General features: G+C 40.4%; 1 protein-coding gene across 1 annotated transcript; it reads right to left on the bottom strand.

Annotated features, from left to right (window-relative positions):
* Nucleotides 1–103: 103 nt before the first annotated feature.
* Nucleotides 104–27,084, bottom strand: LOC135470957 (broad substrate specificity ATP-binding cassette transporter ABCG2-like). Its single transcript, XM_064750009.1, is given in 20 exon segments — nucleotides 104–1,326; nucleotides 2,055–2,121; nucleotides 2,966–3,050; nucleotides 3,548–3,702; nucleotides 4,720–4,844; nucleotides 5,608–5,697; nucleotides 6,215–6,300; nucleotides 6,749–6,814; nucleotides 7,941–8,049; nucleotides 9,507–9,576; nucleotides 11,453–11,479; nucleotides 12,042–12,086; nucleotides 12,513–12,545; nucleotides 13,221–13,322; nucleotides 13,646–13,797; nucleotides 14,426–14,583; nucleotides 15,053–15,205; nucleotides 15,512–15,625; nucleotides 21,680–21,743; nucleotides 26,632–27,084. Coding segments are annotated over 20 exon segments (2,169 nt in total). The 5' UTR covers nucleotides 26,946–27,084; the 3' UTR covers nucleotides 104–1,172.

The following is a 27,084-nucleotide window of genomic DNA, read 5'->3' as shown; positions in this document are numbered from 1 at the left end:
TACAGGTGACGACTTGACCCAGATTATACACATGTTCATGTAACACATAATCAGCTGTATACTGTACAGGTGGACGACTTGACCCAGATTATACACATGTTCATGTAACACATAATCAGCTGTATACTCTACAGGTGACGACTTGACCCAGATTATACACATGTTCATGTAACACATAATCAGCCGTATACTGTACACGTGACGACTTGACCCAGATTATACACATGTTCATCTAACACATAATCAGCTGTATACTCTACAGGTGACGACTTGACCCAGATTATACACATGTTCATGTAACACATAATCAGCCGTATACTGTACACGTGACGACTTGACCCAGATTATACACATGTTCATCTAACACATAATCAGTCCTATACTGTACAGGGGACGACCTGACCCAGATTATACACTCACACAGTGGCCCTTGTATAGTTGTTGACTTTATTACCCATTGTAGACAGTCAAACATTCAGCTTGACATATCCCAATCTGGGTCAAGTTTTACAAGTCTATCACTATGTCGGATCAAGCCAATTTACCACAGTGACATTTGTTCCTCACTCTATGTTTATTGTTGTCATGGATTTCAATCCTGGCCGAAGCTGTAATGTCAACATAAAATGCACCGGAGCACTTGTAATGGTCACCTCTGAACCCCAAAAAACTTTCATTTGACAAATGGAATATATACTGCGGAGTGCTAACAGTCAGGTGGATATACCAGAAGATAAATGACACAGATTTACGGTGATATACTCCACAACAAATGATAGATACGATTTATTCGAGGATAACTCATCTAATGCACATCTTCATATGGATACTTCCATGAATAACAAATGATACAGCTGCATAAAAATTAACTATGCCATAAAACCCTATACAATAAAACTTCCATATAAATATTACATAACAAATGATATGGATGGAAGATTATTCCAGAATCACAACATAGTAGAAAGTCCAGCTTTTGTGGGTATGTCCCGTAACATTAAATATGGTTTAGCTACCATCTTCATGATTTACCTGCCGTATCCATCACACCTTACAAGCAACTTCTACATCTCTATTGCATAAGGTTATTGTGTAAGCGGGCATAAAACTGCCAGTACTTAAAACAGCAGATAGACGCCTGTAAGCTGCCTGTAAACATTTATCACGACACCTTACTTTAACTTTTTAATTCGCACAAGTTGGATATAAGCCAGAACCAGACAAATGAAGGAAATGACAGCCAAGGCTACTTCCTTTGACCACAGGTCCCAGGCTGAGTCAAACACAATGCCTTGTGTCTCCAGGTAGACATTTCCTGCAGGAGAGCTGAAAACAGACCAAACCAAAGAGTAAAACATTTGTACGCCTAATGACAATATATATCTATGTACCACACAATACCAAACGCTTTCTTTCACACGAAGACACTCCATGCCCTCCCCCCACCTTCCAACTATTACATTCCCTGACACAAATGACCTGTACACATCTCCACTATAAAACAGAGCCAACTGATGCCCAACACAGTCAAACAATCCCTGGTAGAGCCTAATGATACCTGACAGAGTCCACTGATGCCCTACACAGTCAAACAATCCCTGGTAGAGCCTAATGATACCCGACAGAGTCCACTGATGCCCTACACAGTCAAACAATCCCTGGTACAGCCTAATGATACCTATCAGAGCCCACTGATGCCCAACACAGTCAAACAATCCCTTGTACAGCCTAATGATACCTATCAGAGCCCACTGATGCCCAACACAGTGAAACGATCCCTGGTACAGCCTAATGATACTTATCAGAGCCCACTGATGCCCAACACAGTCAAACGATCCCTGGTACAGCCTAATGACACCTATCAGAGCCCACTGATGCCCAACACAGTCAAACGATCCCTGGTACAGCCTAATGATACCTGACAGAGCCCACTGATGCCCAACACAGTGAAACGATCCCTGGTGGAGCAAAATGTTCCTAATAGAGCCAAATGACCTATACTGAATGATAAATGTCCCCATTACACATCAAATGTCTCTATTATGATTACTTACCAAATATTTGTATTGTTTGCATCACAGAACTCTAAATCCTTCAGTTCATTGATACTTAAGGCCTGAAAGAAAGGGACATAATCTAAATCTGCGGCAATACCTTTAACATATGTAGTTACACAGTAGTCACAATTCACTTAGCCTACAATCCATGGGTGCCAACGCTGCAATTGTGAATCCACAAGGGATATTATTTACTTATTTGATGAATGTTTTATGATGTACTCAAGAATATTTAATAAACAAGGTAGTAGCTAGGTTTACTGGTGGTGAAAACTGGGTGGAGCTTGCAGAGAACCACCATACCTCACCAGGTTCATGTTGCTAACAAACCTTCTGACCTTCACATCAGTGCACATGTGCAGAGTGGGTCATATGTGGGATAAACAAATGCACCTGGCCATTTATGCCTACAGTATTACCCACTTTGGCAACTGGTTCAATTCAGTTGTTTACAAAGTTTATGTGCACTTTTCTAAGTTTTTAATATGAAACTATGCTCGAGCCCTCAAGTCTTAACTGTAACGTGGCTCACATGCATGGAATTTACTGAACTGGGTGTCTGCTGAGGGCTTTATTACAGCACCTGCAGCAGAAATGCCCGTCATGCAGATTCGAAACAACCGTTTGGCCTATGGTCAGGATTCCTCTAGGACAAACCATTAGATAGCTCACACAGTGAGGGCTTCAATTAGATTCTTTGATTTATTGACTCCAAAATTGCTCATGTAGAAGATGTTTACAGGTTTATAGCCATTAATTAGAATATACCCTTCTATCATCACATTACTGGCTGATCAACGTGGCCTCTCTTTGTCTCTCCCCGACTGAACATATCTCACGATGGGGTACATGGAGCTATAGTATGTAAGGTTTTGTTTTACTAAGCATGTTCAAGGACTTACATCCAGGCCCGTAGCGAAAGATACTGAACCATTTGAGCCACTTGAGCCAGTCTGCTATATCATCCAGGTTCACCAGTAGGCCACTGAACAACTGCAACATGCAAAAGGGACATAACTCAGTCAGCTCGCGCATAGTGACCTCGAATGAGAGAAAGAGTGACAGAATAATTTCTGTTGGAGAAGACAGAAGGTAGCTGGCTGTGCTCCTTCAGTGAGGTAATGAGTCTTACCAAGTATATCTTTAATCTGAAGAAGATAACAGTACGGATAATAGGACAAGAAAAAATCTTTGTCAATATTTTATTATCTCCCATAAAGGTGATCGTGTCTATTTTTTTAGGACAAACAAAAACTTTCCTCATATGAACAGCAATTATCAAGGCTTAATTCATACAACTGCTTGAAAGTACGCTTTCCCTCTCTACCACAGAGGAGAAACTTCTAACACAAGCAGAAGCCTTCAAAACTACAGATAATTCAATAACACTTATTTTGCCTTGTTAAAGGGTAACCACACTGTTCAGTGAAAGGGATTTCAATAGCAGACAAATGAGCTCACAAAGCACAGAAAAGAGGCACTTTACTGACCATCATGAAGACATAGCTGAGTGCAATGAGTAGATTAGCAATGGCGTAGATTTTGACACTGGCACTGATGATGAAGGAGATGCCGACTGCACTCATCGTCGTCAGAAACAAAGTCAGCATGTAGACAAAGAAGGCACCCACTTCTGGACGGAAACCTATGGCAAAAACACAAATCATGAGGACTGACTGGAAGAGGTATAACTCTGAGGTGTAGTGTTTTATGGAAATGTCTGCATCTGTAAGGTCAAACAAATGTGTATCAATCTTTTTATGAGGACGAAACGCATCAGCAACAGTCATGAAATTACAGCTATTAAATATGATAATAAAAATATTATAATAATAAATAATAATATAAATAAAATAAAATTAAACTTTAAATATGTTTACCATCTTGAGAAGGTATAATTATTAACATGTTTCTTAATTGACAGACAACCTGTGTATCCATACATCTGCCATATATTCAGCACGATTTCTCTTCAAACCTATCGAAGGTGACGGAAACATGTCATAACCATAGAGGATTATCACCTGTTCAATGAGCACACGGCTCAATGAGCGCAAACCATTGACAAGCTCACTTAGACTTGGTAGGAAGGCTACCAAAAGACCTCACCTGAAGGAGGCCCATGAATGCAAAACTTCAGCTCACTGCATGAAACATGGACGTCATGAACTTGGTGATTTACAGTAATTCATATGTACACAGAGCATCAGCGATTGAACATTCCCCCTGGTGTCACTGTGCTTTATACGTATGTCAAACTTCAGCTCAGTACATGAAATATGGACGTCATGAATTTGGTGATTTACAGTAATTCATATGTACACAGAGCATCAGCGATTGAACATTCCCCCTGGTGTCACTGTGCTTTATACGCATGTCAAACTTCAGCTCAGTACATGAAATATAGAGGTCATGAAATTGGTGATTTACAGTAATTCATATGTACACAGAGCATCAGCGATTGAACATTCCCCCTGGTGTCACTGTGCTTTATACGCATGTCTTACTTCATATGTACACAGAGCATCAGCGATTGAACATTCCCCCTAGTGTCACTGTGCTTTAAACGCATGTCTTACTTCAGCTCAGTACATGCTGTACTTTTTGAGACCATTACACCCCTTACATTTTGCTAACAAATGGAAAAAGCCAACCAGCTCACCTATCATCCAATAGGTGATTGATGAAAATACAGCCACCGGTACAGCACGCATTGGGATCACATCACAGAATATTTTGGCAAGAAAGTAAGCGGACACTCTGTAAAACCCACTGGCATTTTCATGTCTGAAAAACACAAAAATAAATGTGAAAGTCATTGACATAGTCGGCTTGTGTGACAACTATTTCTCAACTACGACATCAGAGAGATCCCCACTTTTGCTCGCAAATTTGTTCTTGTCTTCTTAATAATTCAATAACTACCTTCCAGGGTCGTATTGGCACAATTATTATCCTCTATTTTGCATGGATTTACATGGCTAATTCCTGAGGATTACCTGACCAAAATTCTACTCAGTGTCAATGTTGAGTCAGTCACTAACATGAATGTTATTCTACTCAGTGTCAATGAGTTCTACAGCACATAAATATCCTACTCACATACATTGTAAATATCGTCACATAAATATCCTACTCACATACATTGTAAATATCGTCACATAAGTATCATACTCACATACATTGTAAATATCGTCACATAAGTATCATACTCACATACATTGTAAATATCGTCACATAAGTATCATACTCACATACATTGTAAATATCGTCACATAAGTATCATACTCACATACATTGTAAATATCGTCACATAAATATCATATTCACATACATTGTAAATATCGTCACATAAGTATCATACTCACATACATTGTAAATATCGTCACATAAATATCATACTCACATACATTGTAATATCGTCAAATAAGTATCATACTCACATACATTGTAAATATTGTCACATAAATATTATACTCACATATATTGTAAATATCACACTCACATAAATATCATATGAACATCATACTCACATAAATTTCATACTCACATAAATATTACCCGTTCCTTAATGAAGAGCTCTACAGCTGACAAATTCCCAAACACCTGATTCATAATGATGAAGAAGAAGGCACCCACTCTATGGAACAAAATAAATACAAAATGACACATCTCTGTTCATCTTCAGGATAATCTGTGAGTATTCTTGTTAAAGATGAAGGCTTCATGAAGCTGTGCAAGTTATTTCTCCACAGCCCATAGTTCTTTCAGAATGTTTCAAATATTGGTCCCAGTGGCAGTTGAAAAGGTTGAAGAATTAAGGGTACATATATTGAAGGCACAGCCATGTTAAATACATATACTGGAGACCTACTACTATAGACAAAAAAAACATAACTAAATTTTTACTTTGAAAATGTTTCAAAAATGCTTTATGTCCAAATATATGCACTCAAAGAGATCAGCTAGCTCACAAGACACATTCAAACTGTAAACACATGTCTGTAGCATACACAATTACAGGCTATGTAACTGTGTTACAGAACAAAAGGGACTGTTGGTTATTGCCTAACTAGAACCATTTATCTTCACAAGTCACAATTAGAACTCAATAGTAGCGTACTACAGAGAGCAGGATGTTTAGGGTATCATCATACCTGTTCTGTACACCTGACTTAAGGGAAGGCTCAATCTGGAAATAGATAGCTCCCACGATCAGACCAAATATGATCATGACAATCACCTGCAAGAGATAAAAAGCACAAATTACACAACAAACACATGTTAACATAGCAAACACTGTTTATTTCACTAGTACATGTGAACATACAAACTGAGAGCTAAAGCAGATTCAGCACAAACTTACGTTCAAATCATAAGAAAAATGCTCTTTATTTTCTTCAAACAGCCTGAATAACAAATTTTCAGCTCACAAAAAAATACATACTGCAGTGTAGCTTTGCTATCATGTGAAATCTAACCAATCACAGCTCCCAAACAATACCACTATATTTCAGTACAAAGCAACAATACCAGCCAAATTACATTGATCAATAGTCAAATTCTGTTTATACATCACTCATTATAAAGAATAACAAAACATATCTATTCTTTTTTAAAGCATTTGGAACACTTACTGCAATAATAACAAGAAATAATGTTTACATTATCGTATGCAGGTGGCAGCTCACCTGAAGAATCGAGGTTTGAGGATTTCTCACAATATTCTTCACAGCTCTTTGAGACACGACACGGAGCTGCATGTGAGAAAAGGAAGTTAAGAAATTTAAATCACAAAGGTGAAACAATCCACAGGGTCATATTTATTCATCTTTTGTGCCACTGATACAAATAATAAGTTACTCTCCCCTGTACTGTTGCTGACCCTCGTACTTTTGTTGCCCCTTATATTACAACTGTTCCTGATACTGTTACTGTTATCTGTTCCATTACTGTACCTTGTACTGTAATGTGTAGCTTGTAGCTATCCCCTGTACTATTGGTACAGTCACAGGACCACTGTTATTGTACCTTGTACTGTTACTGTCTCCTGTACTATTGCTGCAGTCATTTGGACCATTGTTATTGTCCATTGCACTGTTACTGTCCCTTGTACTGTTACTGTCTTTTGTGCTGTTATTGTCCTTTGTGCTGTTACTGTCTCTTGTACTGTTACTGCACCTTGTACTGTTACTGTCCCCTGTACCAAGTTATGCTGTCCCTTGCACAATTGTCGTTGTCCCTGTCCCTTGTGCTGTTACTGCACTTGGCACTCTTACTGCACCTTGTACTGCTACTGCACCTTGTACTGCTACTGCACCTTGTTCTGTTATTGTCCCTTGCCACTTGTACTGTTACTGCACCTAGTACTGTTATTACCACTTGTACTGTTATTGTCCCTTGTACTGTTACAACCCTTTGTACTGTTACTGTCTTCTGTACTGAGTAATGCTATCCGTTGCACAATTGTTATTGTTCTTGTCCCTTGTACTGTTACTGCACCTTGCATTGTTACTGCACTTGGTACTGTTACTGCACCTTGTACTGTTGCTGTCCCTTGTACTGTTACTGCACCTTCTGTTATTGTCCCCTGCACTACTCCTACTGTCCACTGTACTACTCCTACTGTCCACCAACCTTTGCCTAAATATTTTAACAAATTTATTTATTCAGTTGTTTATATGCTTTTGCTTGTATGATTGGCACACTGTACTTAAGACCTGAATCTGGTTTATGTGAGGAGGAAATCTGATTGAAGCCAGGAGAAATACTGAGGAGAAAACAACTGTCCTTTGTACAGTGAACATACAGACCAAACCTTCCGATGTCAAACTCCAGCTGAATTGTAAATGAATAGTTCTTGCCTAACAAAAAGTTTGTTACCTGTGTCCAGAATGATGTGGCATAGTCTACTTTGGGGATGATAATAGCCTCCCCACGGTGTACCCTCTGTTCATAGTCCTTCAGGATTGGGTCCAACTCCTCATGGAGTCTGCAATCACAAGGCACAGCACTTAGCACACTGTACTTCATGGTAAATGACCTGAAGTTTTGCACATGTAGTACTGTTGTTAACTTTCCCATGATCTGAGTTGGTCGCAAGATGACAGATGAGACCCCTTCAAGGCACTTAATGGGGTGGTCACTGAGAGTGAGGTGTGCAGGTCCCCCTACTAGTAGGCCTACATGTAGATCTCTAAATATACCCATGAATGAAATCGAAGAAAGTATTAAAACAGGCGATGTCTATCACAAACCTTTACATTCCAAACATGGTCTCAAAGCATGACCACGCCAAACAAGGAATCTACATCCACAATGTACACTTTAGACTAACCAATTATTCAGGTTAGGCCTACGTGCAAGTTACCTAACACCGTTATCTGGTCAAGGGTTGGCTGCTGAGAGTCCTCATTATGCAACGAATATGTGTACAAATGTATTTTAGCTGAAAACGAATTTCACTAAGAAATATGTGTCATCGTGTCCATTTAACTTCAATTTAGTATGTTAGTCTACACATACAATTTTGTTTCTTTACAGTCAGAACTGTCTTCTTGCAGAAGAGTTCCTTTTCCCGTGTTTGTAAATCCGCAACTCCATTCAACACAGAAAACATAATCCATGCGATGTTCCTCGAAACTACAACAAATTACTTTTACCCCTTTTCCGTAGCACTGTGTGCAGGTCCGGCATATCGGAAGACAGGATTTGTTTGAGTTATCACATTAGCAGTTCGCACAACACCGTCACTGGCTTTATGAAGAAAATGTTTTATGATTTCTTCTTTAAGAGTTTTGCCCAGATGTGATTCATGGAGTCGCCAACCACAGATAAGATTATTGTTTTGCCTTTCTCCAGCACAAATCATGTGATTGATGGGTAGACACGTAGAAATTTCAAGATCTGTGATTGTAAGTGGCTTGTATCTATTTACATGTAGAAAAAACCAATCTGTATGCCTAAAATTTCATCTGAGGGTACTCGATTAACTATTAAGTATTTAAATCTACGAAACATAGGCAATAGCTCAGTTGACAGTCTTTCGAATGACTCCCGAATGAACAAGAAATGTTTTGCTGCGGGGGTGCAAAAGCATGTGTGTAGGTGTTGCTCTGATCGCAATTCGACATCTTCATCTCGTCTGCTAGTAGGCCAAATAATCTAAAGTTTGGCCCTCATAGATTGTTTTATTATCGTTATTTTGTGATAAATGGGAATTTGGGAGAAAACTGTGTGTGAAGATTAAGCGTGACTACCCAGTGAATTTACGCCTGTGGAGTGTCATGTCAAATATCCGTAGGGCTCTCCGTATTCAGAACTGTAGCATAATTTAGCACACCACAAATCCATACTTGCCAAACATTCTAGTTCTAAATCCTCATATCATACTGAGCTAATTAATGAGGACTAGCAATGAAGAAGAGAACCATTCAACAGAACACATACCTCTGTTTATGCCCGGATTTTCGGAACTGTCCCACCAGTTCACAGTGAACAGGAGAATCAGTGCCCCTCTCTGAAACAATCACGATAACCATCGCAACATAAAAACTTAAGGAGGTAAAAATCAATTTCCTATCCACAGTAAGCATCACTTAGCAAGCCATTGCACCAGATGCACCACTTTGTGGGGAGTAAGGGAAGCGCGGTAAAGACAGCAATACTGTTTATAGGGAAGCTAGTTAAATCTTACAACACATGAGGGGGCCTCTGTGGCTCAGTTGGTTAGCACGTAAGTGCAGCATAATGACCCAGGAGTCTCTCACCAATGCAGTCACCGTGAGTTCAAGTCCAGCTCATGCTGGCTTCCTCTTCGGCTATATGTGGGAAGGTCTGTCAGCAACCTGCAGATGGCCGTTGGTTTTCACCCGCCCGGTTCCCTCCCACCATAATGCTGGCTGCCGACGTATCAGTGAACTATTCTTGAGTACAGCATAAAACACCAATCAGATAAATATTTATTTATTTATTTATTTGATTGGTGTCTTACACCATACTCAAGAATATTTCACTGATACGACGGCAGCCAGCATTATGGTGGGTGGAAACCGGGCAGAGCGCGGGGGAAACCCATGAAACGCAGGTTGCTGACCAATCAAATAAATAAATAAAAAAAATACAACACATGAGCTCATCAGGGGGGTTGAGCAGGAAAAGGGACAGTGGAAGGGACAGGGCAGTGTACACTGTAGTGGTCACCCTGTGATAACTGAAGAGGGAGAGCAGGGCGCAACGGAAGTGTGTGGGGGGGGGGGGGGGGTGTGCAGGGGAAGGGACAGGGCACTGTACAAGGTGGCAGTCACCCTGTGATAACTGAAGAGGGAGAGCAGGGCGCAAGGGAAGTGAGGGGGTGGGGGGCTGTAAGGACAGGGCAGTGTACACTGTAGTAGTCACCCGGTGATAACTGAAGAGGGAGAGCAGAGCGCAAGGGAAGTGAGTGGGGGGGGGGGGGGGTGCAGGGGAAGGGACAAGGCAGTGTACACAGTGGCAGTCACCCTGTGATAACTGAAGAGGGACAGGGGTTGGAGGGGAAGGGAGGGGGGGTGGAGGTGAAGGGACAGGGCAGTGTAGACGGTGGCAGTCACCCTGTGATAACTGAAGAGGGAGAGGGGGTGGAGGGGAAGGGAGAGGGGGGGGGGGTGGAGGGGAAGGGACAGGGCAGTGTACACTGTAGTAGTCACCCTGTGATAACTGAAGAGGGAGAGCAGGGCGCAAAGGAAGTGAGGTGGGGGGGGTGGAGGGTAAGGGAGAGGGGGGGAGGGAAAGGGCACTGTACACGGTGGCAGTCACCCTGTGATAACTGAAGAGGGAGAGCAGGGCGCAAGGGAAGTGAGGGGGGGGGGATAAGGGACAGGGCAGTGTACACTGTAGTAGTCACCCTGTGATAACTGAAGAGGGAGAGGGGGTGCAGGGGAAGGGAAAGGGCACTGTACACGGTGGCAGTCACCCTGTGATAACTGAAGAGGGAGAGCAGGGCGCAAGGGAAGTGAGGGGGGGGGGGTGGAGGGGAAGGGGCAGGGCAGTGTACACGGTGGCAGTCACCCTGTGATAACTGAAGAGGGAGAGGGGGATGCAGCCAGAAGGACAAGGTGAGAGATCTTTCACTGCAAAAGAAGTCACTCCATAACAACTGAAGAGGGAGCGTGTTGATTACAGGTGAAGAAATGCAAACCTTTGATCCTGTTATCCACAACCACACTACATGAATACTACATGAAAAATATCCAACTATTTTCTCTTACAAAAACATTGCAATGCCGCTCTTCAAAAAACACAAATACACACACAAAAAAAGAAACAAACAAACGAAAAAGAAACCCATCCACAAGAAACAGAGTGGGTGAGGTCTACGCCAGATCTCACCATTCCTTATAAAGGCACTCTGAACATACCATGACTGGAGATTAGAGTCTTCCACACTGAGGAGAGCAGCAGGAAATGTACAAGGAGAAAGTTAAAAAAAAATGTCCAAACATCCGACAATAGTATCACATATATACATATAAAAAACATTCAAATTCATAACATTGCAATTTCCAAAGATGTATACATTATGAATATCTCATTCCAGGCCAATATCTTCTTATCTCTTATCAGTTTACATGTAAAGCAGCTTTATAACAACTAGCAAAAAACTGAGTACATTACTTCGTGCAATAAAGCCAAGTGCAGGTTAATAAAGGCGTAGCATAAAAACGCCTCAAAATAGCGTGCCCCACAGTAAACAAAAAAATTGTTGCCCTGAACCTGGTGTCTGGTGATCAATTTTTGAATCTCCTTTGATAGCCTGAAACCAGTTGCACATACATATACATGCATTTTTTGCGCATGTACATGTATTTTACATCTAGGTTTTCAGATAATGTAATCTCATCTCTTTCCTCATTCAAAATTCTGACAGGTTATAAATTACAGGACTTTTAAAATATTTTTTACAAGGTCTTCTATTTGGAGGCCTGGTGTAAATGGAGGTGGTCATACCATCATAGTCATGTTGGGGTGAGTCTGGAGGATGGCCCCCTCTACCTGGAATCAAAGGTCAAAGGTTAGCTGCTGTTACAGCATGCCAGACAGAGCAAGACAAAAGATGGCATGTGACTGATTAAGCGGTTAGCACAGCAGAGATTTGATTGTAGCCAGGCTAGAAATAATCCCTCCAGAATCTTCATACCAAAAAGCAAAGAAATAGCATGCAAAAATGACTGTAATACTAGATACAAAGCATGTTAGATGAGTTACAAGTGCACCGAGGCATACTGCTTGGCAATTTTTAGTATGGCATACACTCAGAACACAAAGGGGTTTATCTTTCTTCCACACCAGAATATGTACATTTAATACAGGGATAATGAGAAGGTTTAGTAACTGTGACATTCTCCAAGGCTCAGCAATGGCAGACAATAAACTGGTAAATAGAGTATTGCAGATCAGTACAAGATATCTTTGCCCTACCTTCTTCTTGACGGGAGAGATGTGTGAGGATACCTGTTAATAGGGAAAGGAGAATATCACATGTTGACCACATCAACAACCCTAACCTTTGGCCTATTAAAAAAATTACTTGCAGATTGGGGGCACTGGTATCAACAACCCTCGCCTTTTTAATTAGGTTTATTACAATTACACACAGATGTAGTATATATTACATGCATGCAGTTGGTCACTCATTAGCTCTAACCACTTTCTCATACTCATTTATTGCTCTCACATTTACCTGGTGATCTCACTATTTAGTTGATCAGTACTAACTGCATTTCACATTTAGCTGGTCACTAGTTACAAATCTCACAATATTGCTTGCACTAATAAATGATCTCACCATTTAGCTGCTCAGTACTAACAGATCTCACCATTTAGCTGCTCAGTGCTTACTGATCTCACCATTTAGCTGCTCAGTACTAAATGATCTCACCATTTAGCTGCTCAGTACTAACAGATCTCACCATTTAGCTGCTCAGTACTTACTGATCTCACCATTTAGCTGCTCAGTACTAACTGATCTCACCATTTAGCTGCTCAGTACTAACTGATCTCACCATTCAGCTGCTCAGTACTAACTGATCTCACCATTTACCTGCTCAGTACTAACAGATCTCACCATTTAGCAGGTCAGTACTAACTGATCTCACCATTTAGCTACTCACTACTAACTGATCTCACCATTTGGCTGGTCATCGGCTGTCCCAGTTACAGCTGTGGAATCTCCATTTATGATGTCCAGGAAGAAGTCTGGAGGGTTGTTGTGCTCTTCACACTGATGGCCTTCAAATAAATGAATCATTCAATGCTTCTTGTCCAACAGAAATATGAGCAAGAAGTTGATAATATTTGTGAAGTCAGACAAAGTATGTCAAGCTGACACAGGCATTGCATACCTTCGTGCATGTTAATCCTGGGGTTGAGAATGTTTTCATATGTGTAAATCATGAGGACAAACAAATCCAGTTTGTCTAATTGCACATTTCACTTATATACTCAGAAGACGTAAAACGGAAATACCATTCTAAAAATAGCTTACACAGAGCCTTGAGTAACATGCTCAACCTTCTACAGCTAGTTTTTACAAATGGTGGAACTAAAATTACCAATGGAATGGAAGTACTGGAGTGCCTCGTCTGAGGGGCCATGGTAGACAGTCTCCCCATGAGACAGCAGCATGAGCGAGTCAAACAGACGGTAGATGGAGTAGCGAGGCTGGTGGATGGAGAAGATGATTGTCTTCCCGCGCAGGGCAAGTCTGGCAAAGGAAATATCAGCGGGTCTTACAACCACAATATCAGGGGCTCTCCAGAAGGTGCCATTAAACAGTTCACATGTACCCATCATAGATAGTAGACTGCTTACAATATCAAATCAGGGGTTAGGAAAACACAACATATTGAAATATTTGTGACAGGTTTCCACAAACACAAGAACACTCAAAATCGAATTCATTAATACATGTTTACTACACTGTAATACCATCTGATGGGGTACTACTGATGATTTGATATCATGTATTGTCCCAATACACTGTGCTATCTATGTACATCATAGGATTTCTGTCATCAACAATTTCTTTTTCTACACTCAAGTCACTTAATGTGAAGATTACATATCTGTCACTTCATCTACATCATTACAGCTTTCTATATCTTCATAAGAATATTTCAGTCAAATTTCTGAAATTCTGCTTACACAAATCATGTTATGCTGTATCAATCTTATTAAGTACTTAAAAAGGCTTCTGAAAGTCTTAGGAAAAGAAAGTTAAATTAATGTGTAAACACCCTGGTTGGTAGACTTGTCTGAATAAACTGATATGCCCATGCATAAATGACTAATGTCACGATATCGTGAAATATGCTTCACTGTATTTGGCCTACCGTCTGAGCAGCAGCATGACCGCGTTGGCCGTGCTGGCGTCCAGGCCTGTGGTGGGTTCATCCAGAAACAAAATGGGAGGAGCAATGATCAGCTCCATACCGATGTTAGTTCTCTTCCTCTCTCCCCCAGACACACCCCGAATAAACTCGTTACCAATCTACAGAAAACAATCAAAATGAACATTCCTCTCAAACATACAGAACGTACCTAATCAATATCAGAAAGGAAATACTAAATAGATGCACTAGTTTACTGGCTTCTGGTGTATTTCTGAAGCAACATTTCAACAATAACATTCCTCAACTCTTTCACATGTTAAACATTGTGTCAAGCAGCATTGATCATACATGTACCTGCATTTCAAACTATCTATTTTTTGAGACCATAGAGATATTTGCTTGGACACAAATTCTGCTGAACACTTTCCTCATAGGCTGCTCAGGCTGATACGTTTGTTTGTGACTCTCCTAGGGAAGATAAGAACAGCGCAGACAGCCTTGGGGCTGCAGGATAATCTTGTGTCCTGTAAAGCTTGTTTTGCAGCTTGTTTCAGACAAACTTTAAATTCATATGTATGCTAGTTGCACTGTTCATAATGTACTGGAGTTCCAGGATAACTGGTGTACCTTGGAATCAGCACAGTTGGTCAGTCCCAACTCCTGGATAGTTTCCTCTACTCGCATCTTCCTGGCTTCTGCAGAATATGCTTTGGGCAATCTCAGGGTTGCTGAGAACAACAGATTTTCACGTACAGTTAATGTGCCCATCACAACATCATCCTATAAACAGACAAAAAAGTATGATAATAATAAAACAGTAGACTTCACTCCTCTAGGAAGAACAATTGGTCTTGACTATTTTCGATTAACTAGCTCAGCACAGTAGACCAGCTGTAAAGTATACCACATCTATTGCATTTTAACACTCTCAATATGTGGATTTCAATGTAAACCTCTTCAGGCGCATAATCCTTATGTTGGCACATTTATAATGCCCTAAATGCCAGAAGATGTAGCAAAATATGCCAGTAAACTGTACACCAATCTTTGCATCATCTCCCACCACACCTGTCTCTGATACCTTACCTGCACCACATAGCCGACCATACATTTGAAGTTATCTGGGACAGGATTGCTGTCCATTAACAGGGTGCCAGACAGCCCAGCTGGATCCTTCCTCCCTGCCAAGACATCAGAAGGCTGGAACAATGACAGTTACACACACTGAAGTACTCCTATCACAACACCCACAAAAAAGTATTCACATCTTCTAAACAAGGATTATCATCAAAGTACTTAGTTAGAGCAAAGTTAGATTTTGGCACCACATTGAAAGGTTTGAGTTCATACTGGTGATGTGAAATCCAGGTTATCTTCTAGTCATTTTCCAGTGAAGGTTTCAATTTCCTATTTAATCTCTACCCTAACGGTTTGTGTAAATGCTGTGAAAGGGGAATGACATGAATATAGGTACAACTAGAATGGATCTGCGAATAGCAGATCCTAGGCCGGGATCCCGGATCCGATCGATGACGTTTTCCCCTTCATGTTTTCCCCTTCATGTGTTCCAAGGACACATGTTCCACATACACGGCTTTCAAAGTTTCCATGCGACCTTACACTGTTTGTCACTGAGGCAGTCGGCCGGTCATTTGCATTCCCTCAAATAGATCGGCGACCTTGATGATGCTACGCTATGCCCAGTGAAAAACGGTCGTTCCTTGGTAGGCTTAGCCCGCTAGTTGTAAGAAATAACACAAAAACACGACCAGTGTAACAGCAAGTTCTCAATCCACGACCTGCCATGCACCGACTCCCTGTTTCACTGATAGCTCAGCCATCGTTAGAAAGTCAGCACTTGGACCACGGCACATGTCCATATCTGTCAATCACCCTGGCCTGTTTAACGTATAGTAAAGAGGACGAGGTCTGCGCAAAACAAAGCTAACTTTTACAGGTCCACGTCATTTGCTGTTGTAGTTAGATCTCTACTCCATCTAATAGAGTACTGGAGTTAGATGGAAACTGGAATCAATGTCATCCTACAACCGTTTCGGGAGATCACGGACAGTGTAGCCGAAAGCATCAGGTCAAATACTACAAACCCAGACCAGTCCCCATCTAACTCCATGTTAAAGCAATGGGATTCCCATCTTTTTCTAAACAAAAAACGGTGTTGTGATTTAAACGCTTGTAGCGAAAAAACTACTGATCGGAGCTCAAATCCGTTGACAAGTGCTCAAAAGAGCATGTCTTGGGCTATAATTTCCTGCAGGTTGCACATTTCTAGCTGCCATAGTTCTCGAGTTACAGGTCATTGAAGTTATGTCACTTTTTTTAGTTTTTTGCTTATATCTCAAAAAGTTACATAGATATGCAAAAAATACAAGCAGATTCGGAATCAGCAGCTCAAGATACATCAGAATACGATGTGAACAATTGACCTTGAGAACTTTTTGTGACGTCACAACTTCGACCAATGGCGAGCTTCCAGAGTTTTGACAGGAAGTGAACCATTTTTGCAAACTTTAAAGAACTCGTAACCTTCTTGCTTCATGTCAAATTTGAGAACGATCGGTTCAGTGGTTCTGGAGAAGAAGATTTTTAAAAGTTTTACACAAAATCCAATATGGCGGCCGAACCACGGGACATAGCAAAAAAAATGGAGAATTTGTCCTGAGATATTTACCGCCAGAATATGTGAGCCAAATTTGGGTCCTCTATGTTGAACAGTGTAAAAGTTTCCTTGCTAACAAAGTCGGTGAAAAAAAAAAAAAAAAATAATAATAAGACTAGAATGGATCTGCGAATAGCAGATCCTAGGCCGGGATCCCGGATCGGATCGATGACGTTTTCATCTTCATGTTCTGTGTTCAAAGGACACATGTTCCACATACACGGCTTTCAAAGTTACCTTGCGACCTGACACCGTTTGTCACTGAGGCAGTCGGCCGGTCATTTGCATTCCCTCGAATAGATCGGCGACCTTGATGATGCTACGCTATGCCCAGTGAAAAACGGTCGTTCTTTGGCAGAGTTAGCCCGCTTTTTCTAAGAAATAACACAAAAACACGACCAGTGTAACAGCAAGTTTGTACATTCACATCTCAATCCACGACATGCCATGCACAGACTCACTGCTCCACTGATAGCTCGGCCATCGTTAGAAAGTCAGCACTTGGACCACGGCACATGTCCATATCTTTCAATCACCCTGGCCTGTTTAACGTATAGTAAAGAGGACGAGGTCTGCGCAAAACAAAGCTAACTTTTACAGGTCCACGTCATTTGCTGTTGTAGTTAGATCTCTACTCCATCTAATAGAGTACTGGAGTTAGATGGGAACTGGAATCAATGTCATCCTACAATCGTTTCGGGAAATCACGGACAGTGTAGCCGAAAGCATCAGGTCAAATACTACTAACCCAGTCCAGTCCCCATCTAACTCCATGTTAAAGCAATGGGATTCCAATGTTTTTCTAAACAAAAAACGGTGTTGTCATACACTTCTAGCAAAAAACTATTGATCGGAGCTCAAATCCGTTGACAAATGCTCGAAAGAGCATGTCTTGTTCTACAATTTTGTGCAGGTTGCACATTTCTAGCTGCCATAGTTCTCGAGTTACAGGTCATTGAAATTACGTAACTTTTTTGAGTTTTTTGCTTATATCTCAAAAAGTTACACAGATATGCAAAAAATGCAACCAGATTCAGAATCAGCAGTTCAAAATACATCAGAATGCGTTCAGAAAAAATGAACTTTGAGAACTTTTTGTGACGTCACAAATTCGACCAATGGCGAGCTTCCAGACTTTTGACCGGAAGTAAACCATTTTCGCAAACTTTAAAGAACTCGTGACTGTCTAGCTGCATGTCAAATTTGAAAGCGATCGGTTCAGTGGTTCTTGAGAAGAAGATTTTTAAAAGTTTTACACAAAATCCAATATGGCGGCCAACCACGTGACATGAAAAAAAAATGGAGAATTTATTCCTGGAAAATCTCTGCCAAAATATGTGTACAAATTTTGAGATCTCTATGTTTAACGGTAAAAAAGTTTCCTTGCTAACAAAGTCGGTGAAAAAAAATAATAATAATAAGAAAAAAAACAGAACGATTACAATAGGGATCCCGTTCAGGAAGAACGGGATCCCTAAAAAGGGATTCATACACGTCGATTTTAGACCCTGGTATTCGGTGGTAAAATTCAGTTAAAAACACAACACTGGAGTTACAAAAACTCAATTCTCTGTTTTTCTGGTACAAATACTCAAATTTTTGGAGGAAAACTGAATTACATTCAAAAATATACACGTAGAGTTGAGCTGTTTTCAGGGCCAAGATGGCAAAGGCACGCCCTTATTTTGCAGACACGGGTTAGCCATGTTGTTCCCTCACCCACAGTGTTCAAAGATGACCCGCCATCACAAAAGTCTGTCACTGTCCTGATTTGGAGACCAAGTATTCTTTTAGCATGTTACGCTAATCACATAATCATCTGTGTTCAGCAAACATTACCATCAGCTTCAAACCCAGAAGAGGCACAAAGTCTCAAAGCACGTGCAGTATGATGTCATATGTAAGATTCACAGATTCTTTATGTCAAAAACTACAGTGTACAGTGCAAAGTGTACTGTGTATAACAACAAGAGATGGCACATGCATTGGTTTTATATAGGGAACGGGTAGCTGCCTGAATCAATTATTGAACCTAGACTACTCCCTGAATTTAACATTTGTGATCTAAATGAGTTTAGTGACTGACAATTGTATATCTCTGTGGGACAAGTAATCATTGTGACAAATTGAAACCGATTAATGTACGTCTTAAATTTTGTAAGAACAGGCTCAAAATGGAAGATTTTTGCTTCATAAGTACCTCATCAAACAATTCCTAAGAGTGCCTCCTCCTTTCAGCTTAAGGCCCCCACTTGAACCCCTTCTTTGGGCACCAGAAATGTACTGTTTGGGACATCCCATATTAAGCAAAAAGGTTTTTGTCAGGCAAAAGGATAATTTCTCCCCTCAAAAGCATGCCAGTGATCAAGTAATTGGTATGCTTTCCCGAGTGGTCATAGACAGTCACCATCCCAATAATGCCAAGGAAACTTTGGTGGATAGAAAATGTATCATTTTGGTGATACCTTGTTGTAATGTGAATACCTAGCAGAGGTACTTCAAAGACCAGGTACATTTTTCAAATCCATACCGGGAAGTTTATATACACTGGCAAGGCTGATGTATCACCCTTAAATTTCATGCAACACCACATGATCTTGGCTCCCCTCTTCCTGAAGGGTAAGTGTTTTACAGGCAATGTAAAGTAGGTCAAAGCTATTCAGTGATCTGAGGAGAATCTCCCTTGGGTACTTACTCAACATAGCCAAGCATACAATGTGCCATTCTACATTTATACCAGTCCTCTAGTCTGAGCAGAATAAGCCTTACCTTTGTATTTTGCAGGTATTTACTTTGATACAACGTTTGTTAGTTTCTTTCTTTTCCCTCAGATAACAATCAACAACTGAACATGCATCAGCATGGTTTATGACTGTTTTATTATACAATGTATATCTCTGATCAGGATAATATACTAGTAAAAGTATCTGTACATATCAACAATAAAATCATGATCAGAAATGAACTTCAAATGAAATTAAACTTTCTCTCTCTCACTTTCACGTCCACAAAATTACAGGTGGCTAAAGTGGAATAAAACTTAATACCAGGTTATAGTCGGGGTTTAAAATATAAATAAACTCAATCTGGTCCAGAAAAAACTCAATTTTGAGTTTCTGGCTGAAGAAATTTGGACTTGTACGAATCCCTGCTATATAAAAGAAATGTGGTACGTGATCAATATGGTCTGAATCTAAGAAACGCTTTCCTTATCAGATGTAGCTGTGGGAATTCTGTGCAGTAAATAGGCACAATAAATTAAATGAGGCTAAACGCTTAGTTTTTATTTCATCAGATTTCTTTTTGTGATGTAAAAATGGCTATAAACTACAGCTATCATCAGAACCCAGCAGTCAGTCCAGAAATTAACCAGCCTTCTGTGGTGACAACAATGATGATAGCTATCAACACAACTTCGTTGGGCGGAGCGCCCAAATTGAGGGTGATACCCTTCTCCCTCGTTCCCATTACGTTTAATAATGACACGATTTCCAAATATTTCTGATCACTGACAGAAATCTACGTAAAACAAAGGGATTATTAAGAAATATATGACATGCCTCAAAAATGAAGTGTAAAAAAAGTAATTTTTTTGGGGGCATATCTTTCATCATGTTTGTTAAACACATACTCTTCATTTTGTAGTACCATTTTATGTGTCCATCAAGGCAACAACATGGCTCAATGCTTTCATGACCTGACCACATCCCATATGTACATGCATGTTGACAGCTCAGTGCATTAAGGTCACTTGGCCGTAACACCACAGATATAGCAAGACTGTCATAAATATCACAAAACTCTGCCAGCCAATGTTCCCAGATCCACAGTCCCTGGCCTACATCTACATTCATAATTCATATGGTAGTGTAATTTAAGCCATCAAGTGTGAATTTCATAATGTAAAAAAAACAAAACTATGTGTAGGGGATTATCAGTGAACAGTGACATGTTGTTAATCTCAATGACCAGCTGAGCAGTGTGTAGGATTTAGTGGGTCTCAAAGCAGTGGTTTAAGGAGTTTAACAATGACTTCTTGCCACTGACTTGTGCACATTTAAAAGTTATATATGAACTCATTAGATACACTACAGAAGCATTTCATATGTATTAAGACATGTCACTTGAGAAAGTATTGGCCTGAGGACAGACCCTGAGGAAAACCACTGCAAACTTGACAACTACCTAAAAAACCTTCTGCTATGTATAAAATGTATGACAATCTAGCTGGCCACACAAACATAACGGTCATCACTGTAACTCCTGCTGTTGTTTTTCAATGTCTGCCAAAATGTTTGAAGTACTCCACGCATACTAACACACTCCAGGTATGCTATGCAAACATGATAAGCTGCTATCTGAAAACCTTAAGATAGAGGAAAATCAACTCTAGTTAGCATAGCAAGGTTGCCAAGATATTTGTCACAAGCAGTAAGGAAGTGATATAACTGTAATGTGGCTTTACACCAGGTGCAGATCTGAGGTCAGCAACTGGGTCAATCACAGCACAAGTCAGTGCATTTACTGTATCATACCACAAACACATTCACGGTTAAGCGCTATATACAGGTGCCAACTTACGATGATTTCCCGCTCCCTGTAGGCCCCAAGATGGCATTCATACCTGGTCGGAATAGTCCACTGAATAAAAAACACAAAAAACACCTGTGTTTAGAGATCATAATAGCTACATGAATGTGGAAAATAATCTTGGTATTAAGATTCGGTAGGAAGGCTATCAAAGAGCTCATACATAAAAGGTCCATGAATGCAAAACTTCAGCTCAATATATAAAGTAGTGAAATCGTGAATTTGGTTGTTCATGGTAAGTAATATGCACACAGAGCATCAGTGATGGAACATCACCTTTGCTTATTAGGGTCCACACAGGTAGTCCTCCAGTATACCTACTGAAATCCTTTCGATTATCATTATTCAACCATTTTTGTGATTAAGCTACAATGAAGACCGTTCAACCAACTGACTTGAAGTTTTGCAGTATAATTTTAATAATCCGTGAAGTTTGTTATGTCATATGGTTTGGTGGCCATATTTGATCCTATACCGAATCACATAAACATCTGCTTCTCAAGAACCACTGAATGGATTTATCTGAAATTTGATATGCAGGTAGACTCATCCAAGCTTACATAAGTTTGAAGAAATCTTTGACTTCCAGTAAAAACTGTTAAAGCTCGCCACTGGTCGAAGATGTAATATTGATTGTAATACCTACTAGTTTTGAAACTTGAATATTTTTTTCACGAACTCTGGTGTATTTCAGGTCCCTGATTCTGAATCAGGAATTATTTTTTGCCTATCACTGTAACTTACTGATACAGTCAAAACACTAAAACTTTGTTGCGTAATTTGAATGATCTGTTACTCAACAACTATGGGAGCTACTAGAAGTCTGAAACTTGCACCAAATTGCAGCCCAAAACAGCCCTTTCTGTAGTGAATAAACTGAACTGCGTTACAATTAACAGTTTTCTTGCCAAAAGCGTTTGAACCCCGTTTTCTGAGAGGTTAAGAATTTCAGCCCAATGCTTTACCACTGATTTATATGGCAACTGAACTGATATTAATGCTCTTTTAACAAGCTGGTTTTCTGATGCACTGTCCATGATTTCCAGAAGTGGATTTTTATTTAGACATAGCTATTTTGTCTCCTAATTGACAGTGTACAGTGAAAACTATGACAACAAACGACGTCATACTCAAGAATATTTCACTAAAACGATGGCAGCCAGCATTAAAGTGGGAGGAAACTGGGCAGAGTCTGGGGAAACCCTCGACCATCTGAAATTGCTACCAGATCTTGTCCCTTACCACTACTTTTTATGGTACCACCCGTCACATTTTGTTTGACATTGTTTCAGCTCTGGATGTTGTTTAATGCCATACAGAAGAATTTTTCACATACACAATGGTGATAAGTCGTATGGACGAAGAAAACCAGAATGCTCCAGGTAAAGCACTAATGTTTGACGAGTTACTGACAAACTTTACCACATGTGACATTCAGCATACCATGATGGTGGAAGACAAATTGTTTTCAATGTATACTGAACTGCCCAAATGGCAACACAAGCATCAACGACTCCACAACTTATTTCCACCAATCTCACTGACAATCACTGAAAGTGGGGAAATACACGACAATTAAATGACAAGCACCTTTAACCCCTAGACCATGAGAGAGGCCTGCTCTCTCATGTAGAATAAGGATTTCAAATGATGATAAGCTGAAGAAGCCTTTAAAATTGACTCCAATTATAGGTTATGTTCTCTTTGAATTAATGTGTAACTTTCAGGCAGTTTGAAAGCAAATGTAAAAGCAAATTACATCTGATAACCAAATTTCCAATAACTGATATGAAAAGTGATAAGTTTTAAAGAGACACCCATTTCCTAGATAAAACAGATGGATCTTTCAAAATTATATGAGAGAAGTAAACTGACACCACGGCTTCACACTATTCATGATGCACAACATTAGTGCCTAAGCATAACTGAGGTGTTCGATCTCTGCTAGTTTTCATAGAATTGTCTGATATGATGTGTAAATATTCCTGATGTGACACTGAAAAAGAGGAGGTCAAGTGAAGCAGTTTCTTACTGGTGTGACATTAAATTATTTGATAGTGCAGAGTAACTTTTAGCTACATGTATACGTACACTGGGAAAGTCTTTCTTATGGATATTACAATTTCTTGGTTCATTAACGACATTTCGATGTAGTTTTAAAGGAAAAGAAACTTAAAACAATTACACTATAGGCTGAAAGAAGCACATTTCTTTCTATCTGGTGGTGCCTGCTGCATAATTTTGTGATTTTTCCTCACAATACAAGTGAAGTCTGCAAATGGCAAAGCTTGCATAAATCACTGAGTTCATTGCATCCTCCATCTTTAACACGCTATAATTTATGCTGGGGGTGTGTTGCCTCTCAGCCAATGAAAGCGGTTAAAACTGCCGGCTTGTTCGTGTAAACTCGGAACCTATGTCCAACATTCTGGTTTTCCGATCGTCAAGCGGAATAAAAAACTGTACTGTTTGCTACCTTCTGGGAAGAAGAGTTCTACCGGAAATGTACGAACTGCATTTCAGTGGTTTCTGATGGCAATTCTCCTGCTAACCCAGAAGACTTTAGGACTAGCTCTTTGACAAAATGGACTTGCCCACAGCGAATTTTGGGGCTGACTTTATTTATAATTTATCAACTTGGGGTACATATTAGAATTTTTTTATGGCATGCACCTGCGAGGAAATGCATACTCTTTTCAATGGTATCTGTTTGATATTTAAATTTTCTTCTCCTTTAATAAACCCTAAATTTGCATATCCATAAGACTGTCTCAGTGTACCTCCTTCTGAACGCCACTCAAACATGTTGTATATGTATATATGTCAGTAATTTGTAGCTATTTGAAGTGAAATGCTGAACTTTGTGCTTCCTCATGTACTACACCTACTTGTTTCCAAGTGACATCATGCAATATAATTGTTTACCTTGTTGCCATATAGAGGGCATGGATGTATGTGTACTGACCAAGTGTTAGAAGTCACCTCGATGGAGTGTACATGGATGTATGTGTACTGACCAAGTGTTAGAAATCGCCTTGATGGAGTGTACATGGTTGTATGTGTACTGACCAAGTGTTAGAAATCGCCTCGATGGAGTGTACATGGATGTATGTGTACTGACCAAGTGTTAGAAGTCACCTCGATGGAGTGTACATGGAAGTATGTGTACTGACCAAGTGTTAGAAATCGCCTCGATGGAGTGTACATGGATGTATGTGTACTGACCAAGTGTTAGAAATCGCCTCGATGGAGTGTACATGGATGTATGTGTACTGACCAAGAGTTAGAAATCGCCTCGATGGAGTGTACATGGATGTATGTGTACTGACCAAGTGTTAGAAATCGCCTCGATGTAGCGTGCATGGATGTATGTGCAATGACCAAGTGTTAGAATTCACCTCGATGGAGTGTACATGGATGTATGTGTACTGACCAAGTGTTAGAAATCGCCTCGATGGAGTGTACATGGTTGTATGTGTACTGACCAAGTGTTAGAAATCGCCTCGATGGAGTGTACATGGATGTATGTGTACTGACCAAGTGTTAGAAATCGCCTCGATGGAGTGTACATGGTTGTATGTGTACTGACCAAGTGTTAGAAATCGCCTCGATGGAGTGTACATGGATGTATGTGTACTGACCAAGTGTTAGAAATCGCCTTGATGGAGTGTACATGGATGTATGTGTACTGACCAAGAGTTAGAAATCGCCTCGATGGAGTGTACATGGATGTATGTGTACTGACCAAGTGTTAGAAATCGCCTCGATGTAGCGTGCATGGATGTATGTGCACTGACCAAGTGTTAGAATTCACATCGATGGAGTGTACATGGATGTATGTGTACTGACCAAGTGTTAGAAATCGCCTCGATGGAGTGTACATGGTTGTATGTGTACTGACCAAGTGTTAGAAATCGCCTCGATGTAGCGTGCATGGATGTATGTGCACTGACCAAGTGTTAGAAGTCACCTCGATGGAGTGTACATGGATGCATGTGTACTGACCAAGTGTTAGAAGTCACCTCGATGTAGCGTGCATGGATGTATGTGCACTGACCAAGTGTTAGAATTCACCTCGATGGAGTGTACATGGATGTATGTGTACTGACCAAGTGTTAGAAATCGCCTCGATGGAGTGTACATGGATGTATGTGTACTGACCAAGTGTTAGAAATCGCCTCGATGGAGTGTACATGGATGTATGTGCACTGACCAAGTGTTAGAAGTCACCTCGATGGAGTGTGCATGGGTGTATGTGGGAACAAAAATTTTGACAAACATAACAGCAGAGTAATCAAATCACTTCCCACCCATCGCTTACAGTTTGAAATTTTTCCTAATAAATTTCTCTTTTACTACCTGTTGTCTGTTAATAAATCAACAAAGGATGGTTTAATTTTTATTTTATTTGTTTTTTAATATGCATTAATTCATTCTTTACATCTTTGTATAAAATGGATATGCTTATGCACATATATCTGTCAGTCATGTATTATCACTATACCTCAATGAATAGACCTAGGCCTATAGCCATTGCATACACTCTCCCCCACCCAAAGACATTCAACTTTTACTTTTATTTCCTTATATTTGACTTCTGATTCGTGTTGACACTTGAATGATGATTAATTGACACATACTGAATTCTGTTCAGGAATGTAGGATATGACATACCGGTACAACTGTAAAAACGTAATGAAGTTCCTGTACCAAATGCCACTTTTAAAACCTTAATTTGTGTCAAAAATGCACTTCACAGTATTAAAAAGTCTTACAAACATGCATCTGCTGGTGTCAACGATCTCACCATTCAGCGCTGCATTCAACAATCTGCAACTGTTACACAAGACACCCCACGTCCCACTTAATAACCCATACATTAAGGTGGGAGAGGGGGGGGTAGCGGGGGGGGGGGGGGGGTAGCGGGGGACAGGCTTACCTGACATCCTTCAGAATCCTCTTGGGCTCAGTACCCTTGCAGCATCCCTTCTTGGCCACTTGTACGTCATAGCTGATGCTGTGGAAGGAGACTGTTGCGCCCAGTTTGGCCTCGTGTGACATCTGTGTAGTTCTATCCTTGTCCACCATGAACACTGTAGTGTGTGGGGTGGCAGTCCCCGGGCTCCCCGTGCCATACTTGTGCTGGTCTTTCCCCACCAAAGGTTCCTGTCCAGGAGTAGAAGAAGCGGGTGCAACATTTATGGATCTTTTTCCTTCCGCGGAATTGTACAATGTCAACTCTGCACCGGACATCTTGACTACAACAGTTAGGCCTAATCGTGAAATGAACAGGGCATGGGAAAAGTCTAGTACATCACCAGTACATGGTCAACCACGCGTATCGGCTGAGGCTTTGCTTCATGAATTCTAGCGCCACAAAAGCTAACGCCCT

Source organism: Liolophura sinensis, chromosome 1 (assembly GCF_032854445.1).
Source record: "Liolophura sinensis isolate JHLJ2023 chromosome 1, CUHK_Ljap_v2, whole genome shotgun sequence".
NCBI classification, from domain to species: domain Eukaryota; kingdom Metazoa; phylum Mollusca; class Polyplacophora; order Chitonida; family Chitonidae; genus Liolophura; species Liolophura sinensis.
This window is presented reverse-complemented; position numbering and strand designations above follow the sequence as displayed.